The sequence below is a fragment of the Neurospora tetraspora genome (assembly GCF_033439725.1).
Source record: "Neurospora tetraspora strain CBS 560.94 chromosome Unknown B0H65scaffold_9, whole genome shotgun sequence".
Classification (NCBI taxonomy): domain Eukaryota; kingdom Fungi; phylum Ascomycota; class Sordariomycetes; order Sordariales; family Sordariaceae; genus Neurospora; species Neurospora tetraspora.
The window spans coordinates 896,001-917,174 of record NW_026944391.1 but is presented as its reverse complement, the minus strand read 5'-3'; the positions used below and the strand labels follow the sequence as shown (position 1 = coordinate 917,174).

General features: G+C 53.3%; 7 protein-coding genes across 7 annotated transcripts; 4 read left to right on the top strand and 3 right to left on the bottom strand.

Moving 5' to 3' along the window:
• Nucleotides 1-1,448: 1,448 nt before the first annotated feature.
• Nucleotides 1,449-4,674, top strand: B0H65DRAFT_512562 (nitrogen catabolic enzyme regulatory protein; the record flags this gene model as incomplete). The annotated part of the gene is made up of 3 exons (XM_062828583.1): nt 1,449-2,038; nt 2,132-2,495; nt 2,569-4,674. The coding sequence occupies 3 exons, from the start codon at nt 1,449-1,451 to the stop codon at nt 4,672-4,674; spliced, it is 3,060 nt and encodes a 1,019-aa protein (XP_062677071.1).
• A 75-nt stretch (nt 4,675-4,749) lies between these two features.
• B0H65DRAFT_337067 (uncharacterized protein) lies at nt 4,750-5,283 on the bottom strand. The gene has a single exon (XM_062823583.1). The coding sequence runs from the start codon at nt 5,144-5,146 to the stop codon at nt 4,826-4,828; it is 321 nt and encodes a 106-aa protein (XP_062677070.1). The 5' UTR covers nt 5,147-5,283; the 3' UTR covers nt 4,750-4,825.
• Nucleotides 5,284-6,010: 727 nt separating this feature from the next.
• Nucleotides 6,011-8,497, bottom strand: B0H65DRAFT_561475 (major facilitator superfamily domain-containing protein; the record flags this gene model as incomplete). Its single annotated transcript, XM_062830174.1, has 2 exons — nt 7,614-8,497; nt 6,011-7,413 (listed from the first exon to the last, which is right to left on the bottom strand). Exons 1-2 carry the CDS (start codon nt 8,314-8,316, stop codon nt 6,011-6,013), a joined length of 2,106 nt encoding a protein of 701 aa, XP_062677069.1. The 5' UTR covers nt 8,317-8,497.
• Nucleotides 8,498-9,350: 853 nt separating this feature from the next.
• Nucleotides 9,351-10,586, bottom strand: B0H65DRAFT_337004 (WW domain binding protein 11-domain-containing protein). The gene is made up of 2 exons (XM_062823582.1): nt 10,432-10,586; nt 9,351-10,360 (listed from the first exon to the last, which is right to left on the bottom strand). The coding sequence occupies exons 1-2, from the start codon at nt 10,502-10,504 to the stop codon at nt 9,645-9,647; spliced, it is 789 nt and encodes a 262-aa protein (XP_062677068.1). The 5' UTR covers nt 10,505-10,586; the 3' UTR covers nt 9,351-9,644.
• Nucleotides 10,587-11,411: 825 nt separating this feature from the next.
• On the top strand, nt 11,412-14,142 carry B0H65DRAFT_336993 (kinase-like domain-containing protein). The gene is made up of 3 exons (XM_062823581.1): nt 11,412-12,355; nt 12,405-13,443; nt 13,497-14,142. The coding sequence occupies exons 1-3, from the start codon at nt 11,662-11,664 to the stop codon at nt 13,858-13,860; spliced, it is 2,097 nt and encodes a 698-aa protein (XP_062677067.1). The 5' UTR covers nt 11,412-11,661; the 3' UTR covers nt 13,861-14,142.
• Nucleotides 14,143-16,440: 2,298 nt separating this feature from the next.
• B0H65DRAFT_336862 (uncharacterized protein) lies at nt 16,441-17,658 on the top strand. Its single transcript, XM_062823579.1, has 2 exons — nt 16,441-16,779; nt 16,851-17,658. The coding sequence occupies exons 1-2, from the start codon at nt 16,672-16,674 to the stop codon at nt 17,646-17,648; spliced, it is 906 nt and encodes a 301-aa protein (XP_062677066.1). The 5' UTR covers nt 16,441-16,671; the 3' UTR covers nt 17,649-17,658.
• An 881-nt stretch (nt 17,659-18,539) lies between these two features.
• B0H65DRAFT_336865 (heterokaryon incompatibility protein-domain-containing protein) lies at nt 18,540-20,569 on the top strand. The gene is made up of 4 exons (XM_062823580.1): nt 18,540-18,642; nt 18,698-19,075; nt 19,144-19,255; nt 19,322-20,569. Exons 2-4 carry the CDS (start codon nt 18,784-18,786, stop codon nt 20,403-20,405), a joined length of 1,488 nt encoding a protein of 495 aa, XP_062677065.1. The 5' UTR covers nt 18,540-18,642; nt 18,698-18,783; the 3' UTR covers nt 20,406-20,569.
• The last annotated feature ends 605 nt before the right edge of the window (nt 20,570-21,174 follow it).

Sequence of the window (21,174 nt, the reverse complement as noted above, 5' to 3'; positions counted from 1 at the left end):
TCTCCGCCGTACCTGGAGCCGAAGGGGCCTGAGGGGCTTACGCTAGACTCTACCTATAGCAGAGACGGGAATTGAAACATAGGACGGACGACGGGATCACTCCACTTGTTAATTGCACGTCTCTTGAACAACGACATGCTCGGGTGCTGCTCCGAAACAGTCCGGACCATTTCTTGTCTGTGTAGTGTACACAGTAGGTAGTAACTAGCAACAAGGTATTGTCGTCACATTCGTCCCCCTCATCTTCATCATTTTTCTCTTGTTGCTGTTGTCGCCGCTGCCTTCTTAGTGCAACGCCCGAAAAGAAATCCATCTGCAACCCCCACACGAAGAACGGCATCCCGAAGCCGGCCCTGAACCTCTTCAACCAACATGCAGAGGTCTCACCTTGCGGTTTTCCACGGCTTCGTTCGCTTCTCAGAGACATGTACGGATATTCCCATGCCCGAACAGTCAGTCATCCTAAAAAAAAAATGACTGAACTCGAGGGCGTGAACAATGGCGTTCCGCGTACTGTGTACATCCAGTCAAGTGGCTACGACAGGGGTTAGCAGGTACCGTGTACCGTGGACTTCATCGACCTTTCAATCAGATCCCACTCTTTGCACATCCACTTGGACACGCTCGCTAGCGTCCCGGCGTGCCGCACTTTTTCGCCAGTGGGCATTCCATTGTGGAGTTTTCGCGGTGGGCAGCGCAGCTTCTGACTGGCCTGCTCCGAGTCGTCGAGTGGGTTTTTTTGGCCGGCGGGCGTGTGCGGGCGTGTGCGTCCCGAGCACGAGAAATGTGGGCAGTGGGCATTCTTCGAGGCACTCAACTCCTCACAGTCAATGAGAATGAAACGGAAGGCTGCCCGTGCGCTGAGCAGTCACCACCCGAACGTGGGGAAACTTTCCTTCCATTCCAATCCACTTTTGTGCTCTGCCCTGACTGGACCGGAGGAGTTCTTGCTGGTCTGCAGATGGTTCTCGGCTGCTGCAACTGCTGCCGCTTGGCTGTTCACACTGCTGAGTCCTGGCAACTGTGCTGCTACACGCTACACACTAGTTCCAAAGCCCCAAAACCCGGGAACCTCCACTACGAGTGAAAGTCAATTTCACAGTCATCGGATCGGCTGCCATCTACGTCGTCACCAACAACTTCTTTCTGGTCGTCGTCGCCGTCGCCGTCGCAGTTCGCAGTCGCATCCCAATTCCGCTGTTCGAGAGAGCGCAGTGAGACTGACTGACTGTCCGTGACCTTCTTTGACCTACTTCGTTCTAGGTCTTTAGCAGCTCTTGCCCTACAACTACGGGCCTACCACTACAGTCACCTGTCGGTCCTCCGGAATCCCTTCCCCTCCTCCTTCTCAGACTCTTTTCCTCAGACACGCAGAGTCAACGTCAACCGCATCAGTCTCATCCTCCACCCCGGCAGGTCTCGCTCCTCCACCCTTCCTCTGTGCGACAATGGCGGCCAGCACCACAACCCCAACCGCCACGACAAGGCCGTTTTTCTCCATGAACCCGACGACAACAGAGCACGACTTTCGCTTCCCGCGCAGGCCTGGTGACTCCGTGGCCGGCACCGGACTTGGAGGCGCCGCCATGTCATCGTCCTCTGCCAACAACCAGCACCACCCCATGAGCGCATTCAACCACCACAATGCTGCCAATGCCCGTGGCCGTGATAGCTTCGGCCGCCCCAACAACAATATCAACGGCTTTCACCAGAGACAGAGCAGTAGTAACAACAGCATGAACTACAGCAGTAGAAACACCCATCCCACCAGTGACTACCACAACCAGTCGGCGTCCAGCGGCGGCCCAGCCTATGATCTGCTCCGCTCATCCGCTTTCCCGCCTTTTCAGGACGGCCTGGCTGGCATGACCCAGAGCCCAGACGAGATGCAGAAACAGGACCCGCTGGCTACCCAGGTCTGGAAGTACTTTGCTAAGACCAAGCTGGCCCTGCCCAACCAGGAGCGCATGGAGAACTTGACTTGGCGAATGATGGCCAAGCCGCTGCAGGCCCATCGTAGGCTAATGGAGACAGACCGGTAAGTGAAAGAGAGACTCTTAAAGAAGACGTCGTGTGTTGTTCTCTAGCGCCTGGCCAGCAAGCTAATTATAATTGCATTTGTTGTAAAAAGGGCACACCGTTTTTCGGAAACAGCCCCTCGAAGCGGCATCGCGCACTTGCGCAAGTCCTCGGAGCAGACCCAATCCCAGGGGTCTGACCTCATGAACCTGGACGATTTCATCAACGGCGAAAACATGGGCACGCCAGCTGGCATGTCTATTGCGCCTTCTCCCGAAACATCCTCCAAAATGGCCGACGATAGAGCTGCTCACCACTCCTCAGCTATCCCTATCAAGGCTCGCAAAGAGCAGCAACCTCAGCACATGATCCCTCAGTCCGTCCCCGCGGCCCTGCATCACCCAAGGATGCAGACCGAATTTGGCTATCTTCCTCGACACCTTCGCAAAACCAGCATCGACGAGACGAGCAAACGCGTGAGTAGCTTTCTTATCAGTTCCGCCTGCTGATCTGGTGTAATCTGGTCTGATACAATTATTCTTTGTCTAGAACCCGAACCGCAAGCGCCCTGCCGATTTCTCTCCTCACGTCTCCGCCGTGACTCCCAGCTATGCAACTAACGGCCTCGACGCCGATACTGATCTCCATGACTACTCGCTCGATCATACGAGCCATGGCGGCATGCGGCAGCAAACCGCTCATTCTTCGGTTCCCTACGCTCTCGATACCGCCAACCTCGATGCCGATACTTTCATCACCTCTGCCGGTCCCTTCCAGCAGAACTTCTCCTTCTCGCCGTCCACGTCACCAATGGTCAGCCACGATCCATTTACGGCCATGTTTGGCCCCAACAACTCTTCCATGCACACTGGCCCTATCCATGGCAACAACTTCTACTCGCCGCCAGCTTCCGCTTTCCAGTCGACTGCCTCTACGCCTCATCCCATGAACGAGGGTGGTGATAACTTCTACTTCAGTGTCGACATGCGCCAGGCTCGCCAGCAGCCTTACCGGGCAGGAAATCATGGCATGGGCAACACTATGGCCCACCAGTTCCCCTATGGCGGTAACGGAAACATGATGTTCCCGGCATCTTCGGCTGGCCCAGATCCAACACCCTCCTTTACAGCCCCGAACTCGTTTAGTGGTCACATCGACCCCACCCAAGTGTTCCATAATGAACAGCCGGTCCGATCACCAGGCATCAATCTTTTGCAGGACAGTCTGTTTACGTTTGGAGCGGAATCGGATGGAGACGAGGAGGATGGTGGCGCATTTGCCGATCGCAACCTATCGATTTCTCATGACTTTTCTTCCCAGAGCATGGAGGAACCGGCATTCAATTCGTCGTCTATGGGGTGGGACCCGTCTCTGCCTGGAAACTTCAGCACGCAGGCGGCGAGGTATCCTGGCGGCCCTCCGCGAAAACAGGTTACGATTGGCGCTACAACAACCGACTATGTTGATAACACTGGGGAATGGGATGGAAACGGTCTTCCCAGGTCTCAGTCGCAGTCATTCCGTCAGAACGACCCGCGTAAAGGGAAGATGCATAGGACGGCATCGACCCCGGGTCTTTTTGCCAAAAATAACCCCTTCGAGAGGCTTGCGCAGTCTACCTCCAACTCGCCCCCCGCCGATGCTGGTCGTTCGTCTGGTCTTTCCTCGGTACCGGCAAGCCGGCCTTCATCCCCTCCTCCCGGAGCAAAACAGGGCTCGACAACGAACTTGCAGGGCGCAGCTGGAAATTCGGCAGAAACCCCAACGACTTGCACCAACTGCTTTACCCAGACGACGCCATTGTGGCGCCGTAACCCGGATGGACAGCCCCTTTGCAATGCTTGTGGCTTGTTTTTGAAGCTCCATGGTGTCGTGCGACCACTCAGTTTGAAGACTGATGTCATCAAGAAGCGAAATCGCGGTTCGGGAGCGAGCTTGCCTGTGGGCGGTACAAGCACGCGGTCTAAGAAGAACGCAAGCATGAGTGCAGCGGCTCGGAAGAACTCGACTTTGTCCATTACCTCCAACGCCAACAACCAACCAGCCGCCCAGGTGGCGACGTCGCCGGCTCAGCAGCAGAACCGTGCCAGCAGCGTCAACGAGAGCCCAAGCCCCGCGAGTGGCCCTGCTTCGGGTGGCAACACTGCGGGTAGTACCCCCTCGAGTTACCACGGGAGCGCGGGCTCTTCGAGTGGTGTAGTTAGTGGAAAGAACGTGATTCCCATCGCGTCTGCGCCGCCTAAGACTGCGCCGGGACCTGGGGCTGGTTCTACGTCTCGTCGCGATACCATTAGCTCGAAACGCCAGAGGCGTCATAGCAAGAGCGCCGGAAGCGATCAGCCTGTCAGTGCCGGAGCTGTTAGCAGCAGCGGAATGGACGTCGATAGTCCCGCCAACTCGACGGCATCTAATGAAACAATGCCTACCTTCAACCCGGGGGGTGCCTTTTCTGGGCTTCCTCCGACGACTCAGAGCAGCCTCGGTTTCGGTAATGGATACATCAACACCCCTCGTCCTATGGTTGGACCTGGCGGTATGATGGGAATGCCGAATGGCCAGGCTGGTCAGATGATGGGTGCGAGCAGCAGCAGTGGGCCTGGAAGTGGCCCTTCTCGTACTGGAGCCGAGTGGGAATGGCTCACGATGAGTCTCTAATGTGGAGGCTACGATACAGCGACATCGTTTTATGGATTATTTTGATGACAAGTTTTCTCGCGATATATCTCGTTTTTGGATGGTTTTCTCTATTGGTTTATTTTGTTATGGATTTTCTCTTTGAATGCTGCAGCAATCGGTGGCTTTGAAATCACACAAGGCAATGGGGCATTACGGTGTGGCAATGGCATAGACGGTCTTGATTTTTGCTATTTACTCTGGCCGGAGGAAACGGTACGGTTGTTTGAGCTGTCGGTTTTCGAACGACAGCTTTTCTGAGCATTTTCTCCCACGCACATCTCATTTCATGGTACGCAAGGGTTGATAGAGGAAGGAGGCGGATTGACGGTGATGGAACGAGAGGGCCAGGAGGGACGGGGAAAGAAGGAGACGAGAAGTTCGAGACACACACCAGCATTCCCATCAGCTTGGTGACAATGTTGAGGAGACTCGGAAAGCGAGAAGACAGCATTGCCAGCGATTTTCGGCCGGGAATTTCAACCTGCCAACTATAAAATGGGTAGGAGGACCCCGGCTATTCAGCGAAGAAGAGCGCGATCGCAGCGGAAGATATAGGATAAACCAAGGCAACTTCGGGAGAACACATACATTTGCTTCGAGCGTTCTTTGATTGACAATGTCGACAGTCAAAGAGAAGAAGAGGAAGGAGATGAGATGATAAGGACGGGACTTGACGGACGAGCCTCGCTGCTACCGGTCCACTGGCGATGTTTGCTTGATGCTCAATGACGTGGATGGCTGGGCCGAATTTTCAAGTCTCGCACGTTTATGCTTTTTGTCCATATACGAGAAAGATGATGATACCCACAATTCTTCTTCTTACACACACTTGCTCTTTTCTGGCTGGATTGTTGTTTACGATAGGTAGATACCATCAATGGAGGATATCATGCAAATCTGGCGTTGCTTCCGCGGTGACTACTATTTGAGCTGGATTTAACCGAGTCACGAGGGTAGATGGTTACTGTATCTTGAGAGTTCTCATGTCAAGAGTGCCTGCAACGACGAACTCGGTGTCACAAATCGACCCTACGATGAGGAACAAGGCGTGTTTTAAGGTTTGTGATATTGACGGAGAAAACTCGTAGTGAAAAGGCTATATATGCTTCATGATAAATGCTCCAGACCAGTCTATAAAATGCTGGCCCCATCTTCCCCGTGATAAAAAAAACCCGAAGCCATGCAAACCGTTCCTTTGAAACCGCTTCATCCGTCATGCACCGCAACAAACGTAAAGCGTAAAAATACATGAACAAAAGGAAAAATTCATTTACCAAGGCGTGAGAGAGAGACAGACCCATATCGAACGTTCGTATTAAACTCTCTCCAAACCCCAAACCTCCCCCCAACTCCTCCCCACCCTTTCTGTCAACTCACTCCAAGTCTTCCTCTCCTTCCACAACGACAACTTCTTCCACTCGAACCCCCTTAGTCCGTCATCAATCCTTTCGTCATCACCCGCTACCGCCGCCGCCGCTGCACTCTTCTTCCCCTTCTTATTATCCCCTGTCTGGTTGACGACACTTCGGCGTACCAGCAAAAGGCCTAACATGCCCACCCCAAAGGAGACACCAACAAACACCACCAGTCCCCAGTACATGCCCCGGCAGGCGTTGATGAGGTGCGAGCCGATGGGGATGCCGGCTATGCTTGCTAGGCTGATTATGGTATACAGAGTGCCGAAGTACTGTCCAAATTGAGTCTTGCTGTTGTTGTTGTTGGTACCGCAGACAAGGGAAACCAAAACGGGTTCCAACCCCAAAACAGCGCCGCTGGAGAGGCCGAAGAGGACGGCGAAAGCGGTGAAGCGACTGGGGGACATGCCCACTCGTCCGGGGTGCAGGATTGGTGGTAGCAGGACCGCGAGGAGGGAGAGGGTGGCGAGGAGGGAGAACAAGATGGTGGTGTTGAATGCCCCCAAGCCTTTCAACATCCCGCCGGCCTTGGAGGGGGGCTTAGTAGAGGCAGAAGAAGATGACCAGAACGGCGAACCAGAAGCCAGCAGCCCAGCGAGTAACCGACCGCCAATGGAGGAAATGTTTACTACGAGAGTGCTAGTCCGAAAAGTAAAGCTGTGCGAATAACCTTGGGAAAAGAGGGAAGTGGCGGAGAGGTAGGTGGTTGTTGTGTAGATTGATAGGTGGATCAGCAGGAGAGAGAGGAAGAGGAGGGTGTAGGAGGAGGGGGAAGAGAAGAAGAAGGGGGTGAGGGAGGGGTGGGGGGCAGAGGCCAGCTTTCCTACTAGGGCTGGTCTTGCTGATGCTGAGGGGGTGATGATAGCCGAGGGCCCGCCGACCACCATGGGGGTCGTAGAATTATCAGAAGCCGAAGAAGAGGCCGAGGAGGCAGAAGAGCCAGGTGGTGGTGAAGGAGTCCGCGACTTCTTCCCCTTCTTCCCCAAAGAAGATGAAGCAGGGGACGTCGGCACAAAAGGAGGAGAGCGAATCAGGAAGTTGGCGATCACCGCCAGGAAGAAGCAGATCAGACCGAGGGTGCGGATGGTCCATGGCCAATTGACCTCATGGAAGAGGTTGCGAGTGGCATAGGGGAAGACGATGCCGGCGGTGGGACCGGCGGTGGTGGCGAGGCTGGTCGCGAAGGTGTAGTAGCGCGGAGAGCGGCTGAAGAATTGGTGGATGGTTACGAGAGAGGGGATGAAGAGGAAGGTGGAGGTTAGGCCGGAGAGGATGCCGAAGGCGAGGAGGATGGCCCATGTTTCTGATTTAACCATTGTTAGCACCATGTCGCTTATACCATTCATTCTGTCACACCTGTCTTTTCAACCCTCACGTCCCACCCACCACCTTAGCTTTCTCTTCCATAACTAAACCCCCGACTCTCCCTCTGGTCGGGTCCTCTCGACCCTCTTAAACACCCCCACCCAGACCAGACCAGACCAACAGAGAAAAGAAACTCACCACTCCTACAAGCCAAAACCACCATCCCCACCCCCAAAAACACCGTCCCAGACAGAACCATCCACCGCGCCCCAAACCGATCCGACAACGGGCCCACGTACATCCCCAACCCCAGACTAACCACAAAGTAAAGGGAGAAAACCCAAGCGAGCGTCCCTTCGCTGATGCTCGCCACTTGCTCCTCGTTGTCCCCAGCAGACACGTAGTTCTGGCATATCGACAGCACCGTCAGGAGTCCGAAGGAGGAGAAGATGGCCAGCCAGGCGCCGAGGACGGTGAGCCAGGAGCGGAGGGCGTATTTTCCCGTGGTGAGATCGTCTTCCTCAACAAAGGAGGAGTTGTGGTGTTGGTTGGCGGGGATCAGCCCGGGGGTTAGAGGGGCGAGGGAGTCGATGGAGGTGTTGTGCTGGTTTTCATCTGATGGTCGGCTGCTGCTTGCGGCGCTGCTGCTGCTGCTGGCTTCGGGTTCGGGTTCGTCGTGGCTTCCTAGGAGGGGGACGACTTGTGCTTTTCGTGTGGCGGCGGTTTCTGGCATTTTGAGCTTGGTATCTGGGTTTGGGTTCGCGGTTTGTGGTGGCTTTGTTATAGTTTGGTAGTCTGTTGTTGTTGGTACTGCTGGGTTGAGGGCATGGTCGTCGACGGATCGACCGGGACCGACCTCGTCCGCGCCTGGCGGGCGATGAGGGAAGGAACTACTCGTCATGATGTGGTGGTGAGTAGAGGTATGATTGGATGCTGTTTCTCACGACAAGACAGGAGGGAGAAGAAAACGAAAAGGTCTTGTAAGGACGTCCCTACAGATTTTCGAGTTCCTACACTGATGAAACACTTTTGACAAAACGAAACGGGAAGGGTTGTTACCTGTCACAACACAACGGGACGAGATCAAACACGTCTTTTTGTTTGCTCCTCGGTAAAGGTAGCTTTGAAAAAAAAAAGTCTCCACAGTGTTGTCACTGACGCACGGGGTGATCGTTCGGCAAAGAAAGGAAAAAAAAGGCCCAAAAGCTTGTATGCGCCCACTTCTGCTACTCCCGTCCGTTCGAAGATCGCGAAGAATGAATGGCTGATGTAAGACCGTGTGCACATGTGGACTCAACTCCTTGTAAGTGGACAATGCCACCCTTTGGACCCCCTGCAAGTTGGTTCTTGGACTGTGAGCCTAAAGCTTATTTGGACAAAGTGAGACTGAGCTAAAGTCTCTAGGGGTGCAAATCACTGCTACGTATGAGCCACAATATCACCTCCTCTTGCACTTGCAGGCAGTTCGAACGATGGAACAATCCCTCAGCTCGAATGCTTTATTTTACTCCGGAATGGGTCACCAAATCACGTCTGTGTCACCAACCGTCACTAATCGGTATTATTCCCGTCCGTGGCCCAGGGGCGTTGACAGATGCCAACGGTCCCCTTCCCGTCATTCTGCGCCTGTTTGACAGATAGTACTCAAAGAGTGATTGGCGATATATCGAACCCTTGCAGAACTCCACGCTCGCTTGCGGGGATAAAGGCTAAGAACCCTGCTGGGTAACTGAGGCTTTCGGTCAGGCTGTGTTCCTCACCTAACTCGGAGCCCTCCAACGACGAAGCTAGGGCTTGCCGACTGGGGGGTACCATGCAGCAGGAACCGCTAGAATGGTTGATTCCAGGCACCGGTGCCGGATTGTGTTCCTTCTTTTGCTGGCGCCCTGCCGAAATGCCTAGGCCGGTGCCTCAAAGGTTGTTCTTTCTCCACGACAAGCCGTTGCTGGGCTAAACAAGGAAAATTGGCACTGTCCATTCCTTTCTCTGGCTGAAATGCCAACGGGCTATTTCATGCTAAACGGCGGACTCGGGCGAAGTGTGTGCTGCATAGGTCTCGACTCTTGAATGCCAAGGCGGAGCTTATTCCATCAGGTTGGTTAGCCCCGAGTTTCTCGGCAGTAAACACGTGCCGAAGCGCATGGTTTGATGTGTTGGTATCATGTCGATTATGATGAACCATAAAATGCCAGACTCCTATTCGCCCTCGGAAAGGTTTCGATGCGGCATCTAGTCTTCTTCTTCTTCCGCCTCTTCCATGGTAACTCCACGTGGACCGGCGCTCTGGGAGGTCTTCAGGTAACCGGCCCTCTCGAGTTCGTCGGCTTCTTCTGGTTCCATAAGACCTCCCTTGCCCTTGCCCTTTTCCAGCTTCAGCAGGACATTTGTTGGTACGAATGCGCTCACGGCCTCCTTTTTAAGATCGCGGACCATTGGCTTGGCCTCGTAGACAGTCTTGACCTCGACCACAGGAGCCTTTGGCTTCTCGGTCTTCTGGTCTCCCTGTTGCTGCTGTTGGTGTCCTCTGCCTTCGCCGACTGGCTCGTGGTTCGCGTTCGCAGCCCGCTTTGCCCTGCGCTTGGCATACCACTCGTCTAGAACGTCCTTGGGAATAGGCGGGGGAGTGTCGCGTGGCATCGGTATCCTCTTGACATCTTGGGGCACGTCGCTGTCGCTAGACTCTTCGTCCTCGCGTCGTCGCTTTCCGAGGGCTCCATTGCGTCGTGGTCCGTGGCCGAAGGTGGGCGCTTTGTCGCCTAGTGCCTCTCTAGCCTTCTTGACAGCCTTGAGATCCTTTTCGAGGGCCTCGAGGACCTGCTCTTCGTGGGAGGTGAGCTTGCCCTCCTTTTCCTTGATCTTTTTTAGGTCGTCGATCTGCTGCTGGATTTTTTCTGGATTTCGTCTCGCGAGCTGTTCATTTCGCTTTGCCTGCTGCTGCGCCTTTCCTGTGCGATGTGGGTTGCTGTTAGTATCGCTTGCGCGTAGGATCCAAATGTCGCCTTGTCTTTCCACTTACCCTTCTTGATTTCCTTGGCCTTGTCAGCTTTGCGCTGGGCTTGGACTGGGTTGTAGTTTTTCTCCTTGGGCATTGCGGCGGTACTATGTGTTGTTTATCTCGATAGAAAGAGTCGTTCTTGGTGGTGTAGCCGGTACCTATGCTCGACTGGTGATGGCACAAAAAGATGGACAAGTGGAAGACGGAAGCGTGGCACCGCAATTTAACGGATGGAGCTTTCTGGAGCGGAATGACGCGTTAGTGCACGGCTGCCAAGAACATTTCAGCGCGGTCCAAGGAGTCGCGGTCGAAAAGACCCCGCGATTTGGGGCCATTGGGGAGCCACTGGGGAGCCATTGGCACCCAAAGGGCCACTGTACCGCACCCACTGACACCCAATTCCCATGGTGAATGGCCGTTGCCGGGGTTTCTGCTGCGACTGTCATCCGCTTGTTGATATTTGCCCCGCCTTTTTCCCTTGGATCTCTCAGGTCTCTCTGCCTCTCTGCCCGCTCCTGCCCATCCAGCCGCGCCTGCCCAATTGCCAGGGAGAACTTGATTGCTGCACTTGCCCGTCGCTGTTGCTTGTTTTCCATGAAGGAATTGCATGATTTAATTTTCGGTTTCCGCTGGCGACCAAGATCCGTTTCTGTCCTCTGACAACAACAACCTCTTGCAAAAAAGGGACAACACCACGGACACGGCATCGCGACAAGCTCACTCCCCCAACGTCAACAACAGTCAACAGCATTGTACACAGTACTTCTACAACATACCAAGACCAGTACTTCTGACACCATTCCAATATCGCGACCCCATCTCAGCTTGTTTTCAGCTGCCTCTTGCAGTCCCCATACCCACCTACCCACGGGTATTGTTGCATCTGGCAACCCAGCACTCTAATCATCCATTTATCCTCCTGCTTCATTCATCCAAGCTTCCCACCGCGGCCCTGCTTCGCTTGTCTTGCCTTGCAGCCGCGCGGACAGTACAGATACAGGAGACGGGACGACTCCAGCAGCACACCGACTGACTCCCGACTCGCTATCCATCCTCACGGTGTTCCCCTGTACCGCTGCCTGTCCGCTACTGCAGGTGGAGGCTGAGATCGCCCAAGCAAGTCAGCCCTACCTTGCTCCGTTTCTGGACTTGGGATCCGTGCCCGTGCCCGCGAGGACAGCACATTAAAGGAGTACTTTCCCCCTATTCTTGCTACCTTGACTCTGGTGCTATCTGGCATCACTTTCAGTCATGTCTAGCTACATAACAAACTTCTTTCCCAGCGGCGGGAAGCAGGATGGTACCAGGCCGCAGACCCCCATGAAGGCGGGCACCTCGAGCTTCGTCAACCCCGTCAGCACACCCCAGGGGAGTCCCAGCAAGAGGACCCTCCCGCCTGGCGCCAATGAGCTGCCTGCGGCGTTTGAGTCTATGAAGCTTTCAACGCCCACCAAGCTCGCGACGTCATCCAAGCTCGGGACAGCATCCAAGCTCGGCACACCAAGTGCCCTCGACAGTCCCATTAAGCTCGGTCGTCCCCAGAGTGTGGCCACACCTCTCTCGCCTGGAAAGAGCAACCTCAAAGACGTGGACGATGATACCTTTGAGGACCTCACGGGCAATGGCAGTGTTGTTAGTGTCATCCACAAGCAGGTGGACAAGAACTTGCCGAAACCATACCCTGTGCCCACGCCCAGGAGAAAGGAAAGGGAACAGAACCAGGAGAACACACCACCAGTCGTGACCCGCGACCCCCGCGACCCTGCCAGTGAGCCAACATATCAGCGCAGCCATGCTGCCCTCTCCCGACAGGAGCTTTACCAGACGAGGGAGCGCGCCTCACCCACAGTCAAGAGATTTAACACGTCGAGGGGACTCACTCCCGAGGAGCGCGAGCTACTAAACAAGCCCAATGTCAAGCGACTGGTCAATGTGACCCAGCTGTGTAAGGACCATGTCATGATGTTGCTCTCGCTGTTGCTAATTGTTGATAGACTTCCTCGACTACTACTTTGACTTGCTCACCTATGTCGGACAACGACAAAACCGTCTGAATGCCTTCAAGGCCGAATTCCCTCCACCACCCGAGACCGACGAGGAGACGTACAAGCAGATGTGGCACAAGTACGCTGGTCGGGAACGTGCTAATCTCCGCAAGCGACGAGTGAGACTGCGCCAGGGCGACTTCCAAATCCTTACCCAGGTCGGCCAAGGTGGATACGGACAGGTCTTTTTGGCCCAGAAGAAGGACACCAAGGAGGTTTGCGCGCTCAAGGTGATGAGCAAGAAGTTGCTGTTCAAGCTGGACGAGGTGCGACATGTGCTGACGGAGCGAGACATCTTGACAACCGCCAAGAGCGATTGGCTGGTACGCTTGCTGTACTCCTTCCAAGACGACAAGAACATTTATCTTGCCATGGAGTACGTCCCGGGAGGCGATTTCCGCACCTTGTTGAACAATACTGGCGTTCTCTCGAACCGGCACGCTCGCTTCTACATCGCCGAGATGTTTTGCGCGGTCGATGCGCTTCATCAGCTGGGTTACATTCATCGCGATCTCAAGCCGGAGAACTTCCTGGTTGACTCGACTGGTCACGTCAAGCTCACCGACTTTGGTCTGGCGGCTGGTTTCCTTGCCCCTGCCAAGATCGAGTCGATGAGGATTCGCTTGGAGAAGGCATCTGAGACCTCGGTGCCGTTTGGCAAGCCGATGGACCAGCGAACCGTTGCCGAGAGAAGAGAGGGCTACCGGACAATGCGTGATCGGGATACCAACTACGCCAAGTCGATTGTCGGATCTCCAGACTACATGGCCCCTGAGGTGCTGAGGGGCGAGGAGTACGACTATACCGTCGATTACTGGAGTCTGGGTTGCATGCTGTTTGAGGCTCTGACAGGTTTCCCGCCTTTTGCTGGATCTACCGCAGACGAGACTTGGCGCAATCTCAAGCACTGGAAGGAGGTTCTCAAGCGTCCGGTCTGGGAAGATCCCAACTACTTCCTCAGCAACCGGACATGGAGCTTCATCACGACGTAAGTACATTGTGACAAGAACATGTGGAGTGTAGATGCTAACCAGGTTATAGCTGCATCAACTCCCGATCGCGGCGCTTCAACAACATTAAGGATATTTTTGCCCACCATTACTTTGCCGAGGTCGACTGGGCCATTCTGCGCGAGACTAAGGCTCCGTTCGTGCCCGAGCTGGACTCGGAAACTGATGCCGGCTACTTTGACGACTTCAGCAACGAGGCTGACATGGCCAAATACAAGGAGGTGCATGAGAAGCAGCAAGCCCTCGAGGGTTTGGCTGAGCGTGGCGAGGAGATGAACAAGAGCTTGTTCGTCGGGTTCACGTTCCGTCATCGCAAGCCGGCGACGGATGATGGCGCGAGTCCGAGGAAGCCAATTCCATTTGAGGAAAGCAACACTTTTGGTACGATGCTGTAGAGCCAGCAGCGGCAACACCAAGAGGAGGATGAGTGGCAGGAGCCATCCTCACAGATATCGTTTCAGCATGACGAGGGCGAGAGTGTTTTGATTTGTGGAAATTGCGGTACGGATACATGGGATGGTCGATACCCGTTGTCGAGTGATATGGACAGCCCTTCGCGCCGGTCCCGGTGGACCAAGGCAGATCGTCAACAGATGTATGCAGGGAGAGAATATGACTTGCTGTAGACTGGAGGGATGGATTTTGTCTGAGTATCAAGGGAGGCCGACTAGGAAGGAGAGATGTCCCAGGTCCTTAGTTTTGCTGGGACGTGTATGGGGAGTTATTGCCGTTATCTGGCTTACAAAGAGCATAGCAAGCAAGCAAATGATAGGTAGTAGAGTATGGAGTATTGTAAGCAATGAAGAGGCTCCAGTTATAAGGCTGAGTGAAGTGGTGCTCGAGGCCCGAGAGTTGGTAGGACAGTAATGGACCGCGTCACCAGACGTCTGTCAGGGTACAGCTGAAACAATAATTCGGAGGCATGGGATGCTGCAAGTAAGCCTTCAGCATATCCCAAAATGGCATTGGTGCCACGAGGGCGGCGAGGTTGGAGGAGGATGGATTCTCGGGACCGGGCCGTTGGAGTCGTCGTCAGCGTTCTCGGTGTAGCTGCGGTATTCCAGAGAGGAAGGGGGGCGGGAGTTGAATTCAATGCCCAATCCGATATCGGGATTTGAACCCTGCGAAGATCCAGGGGTGTTCAGGCGCTAACACTCTCCTCCCTCAGGGGGCTTTCAGCCCTATTACGTGATGACTGTGGACTCTGCTCCGGGAAACCTTCCTCCACTACCGCTAATTCTCATTCAACTGGGTTTTATCTACCCGCAAAAACTAGGCCTACTCTAGTCTAGGACGCTTGCGCTGTTGTGTCATCCGTTCGAGCCGCTGCGAGTCACTTGCATGCCAGCTTGCCATTCAAGCTTTGAGTGGTCCGCTAAGTCTGCCGGCGGCGATGGCGCCCCAGTTTTGAGGTAACTCCTAGATATGCTAGACTGTAAGAGGGAAGGATAAAACCTAGTTGAATGAGAAAAAGCGGTATCAACCGCATATGCATCAACAAACACGAGACCGAGATCGAAGACGACAGCCTTCGGCGGATTGAAGACACCGACTCCCGATGAACGAATCAAGCAGGACGTTACCAGCCGCCGCCACCTGATTATCCTGCGCAGTGTCGGCCGCTGACCGAAGTCAAGCTGTTAGCAATCCCGTTCAACTTGAAAATCGTAACATCTCGCCCGCCGTTACGGACATTCCCCAACTTATGAAACGCCACTCAGCCACAGTCCTGGAGGTTGGGCTTCTGATATCAGAAGCTCCCAGCTCGAAAGCCTCCCATTGGATCTGCGCCAGCCCCTCACCACCTCTTTTTGGGGTCCCTGTTACCCTCCCGTTCCGTCCCTTCGGTCCCGAGCTTACGGGAAGGGAAAGGGAAGTGTGAAGAGCTGAGCCATACAACGTCGTCCTTCAAAGATGGGAAAGTTGCTGATCCCTTGTTGAAGTATCTGTTTCGGGTAGATGGGTTACGCGTCTCCTGATGGATCTCCAACGACAACTTCAACCTGCGAGAGAGACTGGACGCTTTCATCGCTCGATGCTTTCGTCTGATGCAGCAAGCACTTTTGACAACTGACGACCGACAACTGACAACCAACATCTCCACCATCTCCCACAGCATCTTGCGTTTCGTTTTCCTCTCGGCGCCGAACCTCAAACACACATACACTCGCTCTTGGTTGGGTTTAGACTCCGATGTCATCCAAAACGGGAAGCAAGATCTACTTCGTAGGGCGTGTCGTTGGCCGATGAAGTTCCCTCAGAAATATTTACCCGCCTTCTTTTTGCGGTTGTACAAGATAGAAACCCGAGAGAAGGAGACGCGCAAGCACACATTCCTAGCCCCCCTTGCCATTTTCGTCCTTCCCTTCTTCAAGTATCTTCACAAGACATACCCGAGAATGAAAGGATGATCTGATGTCAATCACTGGAGGCTGTCAAGTGTCACCCTGTCAACTTCGTCTGTCTTTCTAAGCCTCAACTCCGACTCCGAGAAGGCAGGCCCTGTGGGCAGGATGCCGCGTGTCTGATATCACCTCATGGCACATAGCTATACCCGTTTTACCTACATCTGCAATGTTCAAAACGGATGAGAGTGGCTAAGGTAGGTACCCCGTGCCCTACGTACAGCTGGGCTTGTACCTTTCACCATGCACAGTTGACTCTGAAAATGGAAATCAGATGGATGTACGCGCAAGTGCATGCCTACTGCCCATGTTGTGTTAGCTGATCTCACCAGCCCCATCCTATACAGCTGACGAGCCTTCCATTGGTATTTCGCCGTTTTCTACTTGGTTGTTCAGTATGTAACATACATTCCAGAAACTGCTAACTAGTACTGATGTATTATGTGCTTGTCTGTCGGGCTGCCAGGTACCTGCCCCTACCTACCTAGCAGATTTCCTCGCTCTTGGGCGCAGTCCATGGCATACTGTAGGCAGGGGGTCCCGAGACATGTTGGTCCGATGTTCAAAGCGGCTCGGCTGTGCTACTTTCTATGATCCCGTAACATATATATATGTATGTCGGGTACGCTCTATTACTTCCATTTGCCTATCTTGGCTTTTGTGTTTCAGACCAGACAGCAGACGTTCTCATCATTATTCTACCACCCTTCTCACCATCAACACTGTTCACCTTTGTCCTCCTTCTACCCTCACACATAACACACACAACCGTCAGTCAACCACTCAGCAAAAAAGACCAAAATGGAGCGTGGTCAAATCCGCCCACAAACCCTCGGCCTCTATGTAGCCCTCTTGGGCATGCTCGGCCGTGCTGACGCCTGGTGGGGTGCCGGAGCCCCCGAGTGCGCAGTAAGTTTCCCTCTAATTCCCCTCCCCTCCCCTCCCACATAACTAACCATCCCCTTCTTCCCCCTCAACAGCAACCCTGCCTCTCCTCAGCTTGGTCCGCCGCCAGCACCAGCTCCTGGCCCGCCCCAACAGATTGGTGCGCCGATTCCTCCAAGAACTCCGACATACAATCCCGAATCGACGCCGCCTCCTCCTGTCTCGTCAGCGCTTGCTCCGCCACACCCACCGCTCACTCCTCTTACTCCTCCCTCTCTTCCTCTCTCTGCGCCCAATATTCTTCCTGCTCCGCCGCCGGTTCTACCGGCGTATTTACCGTCTCCCTGCCCGCCTTTACGGGAGCCTGGGACGGCGGCCACGGCGGTAACGGAGGAGGCCCGAACGGACAAACCGGAAACTGGGGTCCCCACCACGGCTGGGCCGGCACGGCCACCTGGACCGGCGGCGTGTATACCGTTACCGGGTGTGAATGGGACGGGTCACCGTGGGCTGGCGGGCCTTGGGGATGGGGTCACGGCCCCAATAGTGGTGGTGACTACGGCAACGGCCAACCCCACGGCCCCTGGGGCGTGTGGGGAGCAGGCTGGACGATGACGAGCACGGGGACAAAGACCGTCACGGCTGTGCAGACGATCAGCAAGGATGCGACGGGTGGTGCTGGGAGTTTGACGACGGTGGTGGAGCTGGCGACGGTGGGGTATGCGGTTAATGAGGAGAGTAAGGCGGAGGCGACGACGGTGTTGGGGGTTGTGGAGGCTGCTGCTAGTACCACTGGTAGTAGCAATGGTGCGGCGAGTGTTGGTGCGGGTGTGGGAGTGAAGGTTGGGGCGGCTGTGTTGGGGTGTGTTGTGGTGGTTGTTGGGTTGCTTTGATTTTGATTTGGGCGCGAGATCAGCTTTGAAGGTTGAAGATTGATATTTTGGGCTTGAGGTTCGCGGTTGAGATTTGAGGTTGAGATTTGAGGCTTGGATTTGAGGATGGATGAGTCAAAGTAGAGGATAAGGTTGTTTGGTTGTTGAAAATTGGTGTGCTCTGCGTACAATACCTTACAGTCGCTCTCTTGTTTTGGGTTTCTGGGCTTTCACGAAGGATTTCTTGGTTGAAGCAGTTCATTAGAGTTGAATAATGGATGAATTGGAAGGTTGATTTGATATGTATGGACTGAAAAGCAGGTGTTGTTTTTGGAACGCATCTCGGCATTGGCAATGTCTGGTTATCGTCGGGTTAGTCTCTTTAACTCTTTTCTTTCTGGTTGTTGTCGATTTGCCTTGTCAAGACACCTCTTACATTGATACCACATGTTCAGTACCCAGAGACATGTAATGCTGTGCCGTTTACATTCATTGGAGATTTGATCACCTTCGGAGGGGTTAATTACGTATCTACCTAGTTCTGACGAGCAAAGGGAAGACTTTTGGCCAGAACGCCCCTTCCCAACGTACCAGGCTCGTGCGCCTCGGTTTGAGTGTCTTGAAGTCGTCGCCCACCGCCTTATAGGCTCCTGTAACGTTTGGAAGGTGCACTTCGCCTGGAAATTCTACTCTTAGGGTATTCAAGGTGGTCTGGCAAACCATCTCCTCTTCAACCAAGCAAACCACCAATCAAGCATTTTCCCAATCACTTCCTCCCCATCGTCTCACTCCTCTCCAAAGCGCCGAGGCATACCAAAGCCACAGACTGCCGGTCCTCTTCCACTTTCCATCGTCCTACAACATGCTGCACATCTGTGGTTTCAGCCCAACTGGTCTTACTTCTCTCAGAGGCCACCCATGTCATGTCGGCTGACAATTGCAGCCCCCGTGATTCGACTAACGAGGAAATGGCCAATGGTAACGCCTCTTGTGCTACATTGGGCAGATGAACAGGGTGCGTCGCTCTCATATATATCAAGTCTGGAGCCTTGCTGACTTTCGTGACCCAGCACTCGTGTCTCTCCAATTCAACCTCCTCGACAGTTCGTCAGATTATCGGAACACATCGGCATGATAGTCCATACTTCGGCCAAAAATGGAACCAGGAGTTTGTAATGTCTGCAGGGACATTCCAGCGTCCTTCTGGCTTACACCAGAGCGAGAGCGCCGTATCCAGTTACCCAATATCGAAGATGTGGAAGCAGAAGCCGAGAAAGGATGCTCCTTTTGCAAAATCTTGGTGTTGGTCAAGAAAGCACATACAGTCAAATTTGAAGAGATGCTAAGATTGCCGCCTCAAATGTACGTTAAGATCAGGGCACCTGAGCACACTCTCATGAACCACGTCAAATTATACGTCAGGTTTTCGGAGTCTCAGTCCCGTCCTTGTATGTATGCGTCTTCTTGATCTTCATCTATTCACTTGTGAGAATGGACTTTCAAGCTAACGGACAAGCTTACACTTATTGTCGCATATTTCTCTATTCATGTCAGAAGCTGTTACAAGATGGCAGATCTTCGCCAGACTTAGGATACTCGTTAAAAGAGGTTGAAAGAACAGATATAGGGTAGATTCCCCGCACTGACACTTCCTTAACAAGATTGAATTCCCTAACTTACCCTTCGTTTACCAGATCGGGCAATCTTACACATGACCTCGCGAAGCCAATTGAGCAACTTCAAAACACAGAAACTCTTAAACGTATTGAAAGGGTTACTCATTCAAGCGATGCAATGGAGTACAATCTGGAGCTTATGAGGATGTGGATCGAAGAATGCGAAAGGAGCCATGACGAACTTTGCCGCGTCGCCCAAGACTTCCTGCCTACGAGGCTGCTCGATCTTAAAGCATTCAGAGACGATATCAAACTGGTCCATATACGTCCAAACGAATTTAATGACAAGGACCAACTACCATCGTATTTGGCCTTGAGCCATTGCTGGAGACCACCTGAAAAGCACCCCAAAATGACAATGCGGGCAAACCTGGCAGAACATATGGATCGAGTACAATTCATGACACTTCCAAGGACTTTTCAAGACGCAATCAAGATTACTCGCATATTAGGACACCGATATCTTTGGATCGATTCCCTTTGCATCATCCAGGATAATGAGGAGGACTGGGCGCGAGAGGCATCGTTAATGGCCAAAATATATTCCAAAGCATACTATACTCTTGCAGCTCTTAGCTCAAGGGATAGTAGCCAGGGGCTCAATCTCGTACGGCCAAAGCTTCTGGTTGATATGGTTATTTATGACAACGAAAACAAGAAATACCGGCTCCAAATTGAGGATAAAATGAAGCCGGCGTGGGACTCAGAATACAACGGCTCGTTTGATGACAGCCCTCTCTGGTATCGCGCTTGGGCGTTCCAGGAAAAGGAGTTATCAACCAGAATCATATACTTCGGAAAGCAACAATTGCTATGGGAGTGTTTAGCTGGAAAAGCCTCTATCAAAAACTATTCGAAAGTGCAGTATCCAAAATGGACAAGGCAATGCCCTCGACAGTCCGCATCCAACAATGACTTGCATGAGCTGTGGATACTACTCGTCCTGGATTATGCAAAGCGGAACTCAACCAAAGACACTGACAAATTACCTGCCTTCTCCAGTATTGCACAAACATACCAGCGCTTAGTTCTGGCGCAAAGTACGTTGCTAGAATATGGAGCACACATTTACCAGAAGCTCTGCTCTGGAGTACGAAAGTAACAGGCCACAGGCGAGCATCAGAATACATTGCGCCGAGTTGGTCTTGGGCATCCGTCATACTACCGATCTGGTATGATTCGTGCTATTTCGTCAGGAATCTTAGAGTGCAGGATATGTGGGGATTACCCAAGCATGACAATGCCTACGGAGCTATTATCGACGCTTCACTAGTACTGAGTGATGCTGAGCTTGTGGAACTCGATTCAGAAATCAAGCTTCCAGAGGGAGTTCCGCATAAGGTTGATTTAGGGCTTTTAAAAGAGAGAAAGAAGAACATAGGCATCCTCACCAAAATGGTGTCGTTGCTGGGCTGGTGTCTCTTGATGTCATGGATGAGTTGCTACCAAATACAGGAGGCTTGATGTTTTTGGCAGTTGGCTGCAAGCATGAGCAGCTCATACCTTGGGTGATGATATCCCGTTCATTACACACCTTCATAGGGCTTGTGCTTAGGAAGGTACATCAAGATGATTTACCTACCTATCGGCGGATTGGACTTGGTCGGTGGGTCTCTGTATCCTGAATTGACGGCGTGGAACCGTGTACGATAAGATTAATATGACGATCTAATTCGGGTGGAGGAAAGGAGTATAACGGAATTTCAGTCTTGCTTAAGCCTCCCATTCGGTTGGTGTTCACAAGGGACCCTGGCTGGCGTACGTTTGCTACTTTTCATGCTCATCCCTCTCCTGTTCCTAGCTTTCCATCTCTTTCATCCTCTCCGTGCCCTAGGTAGTGGCTCACAGCGTCTTGAGAAAGAACAGGTCGT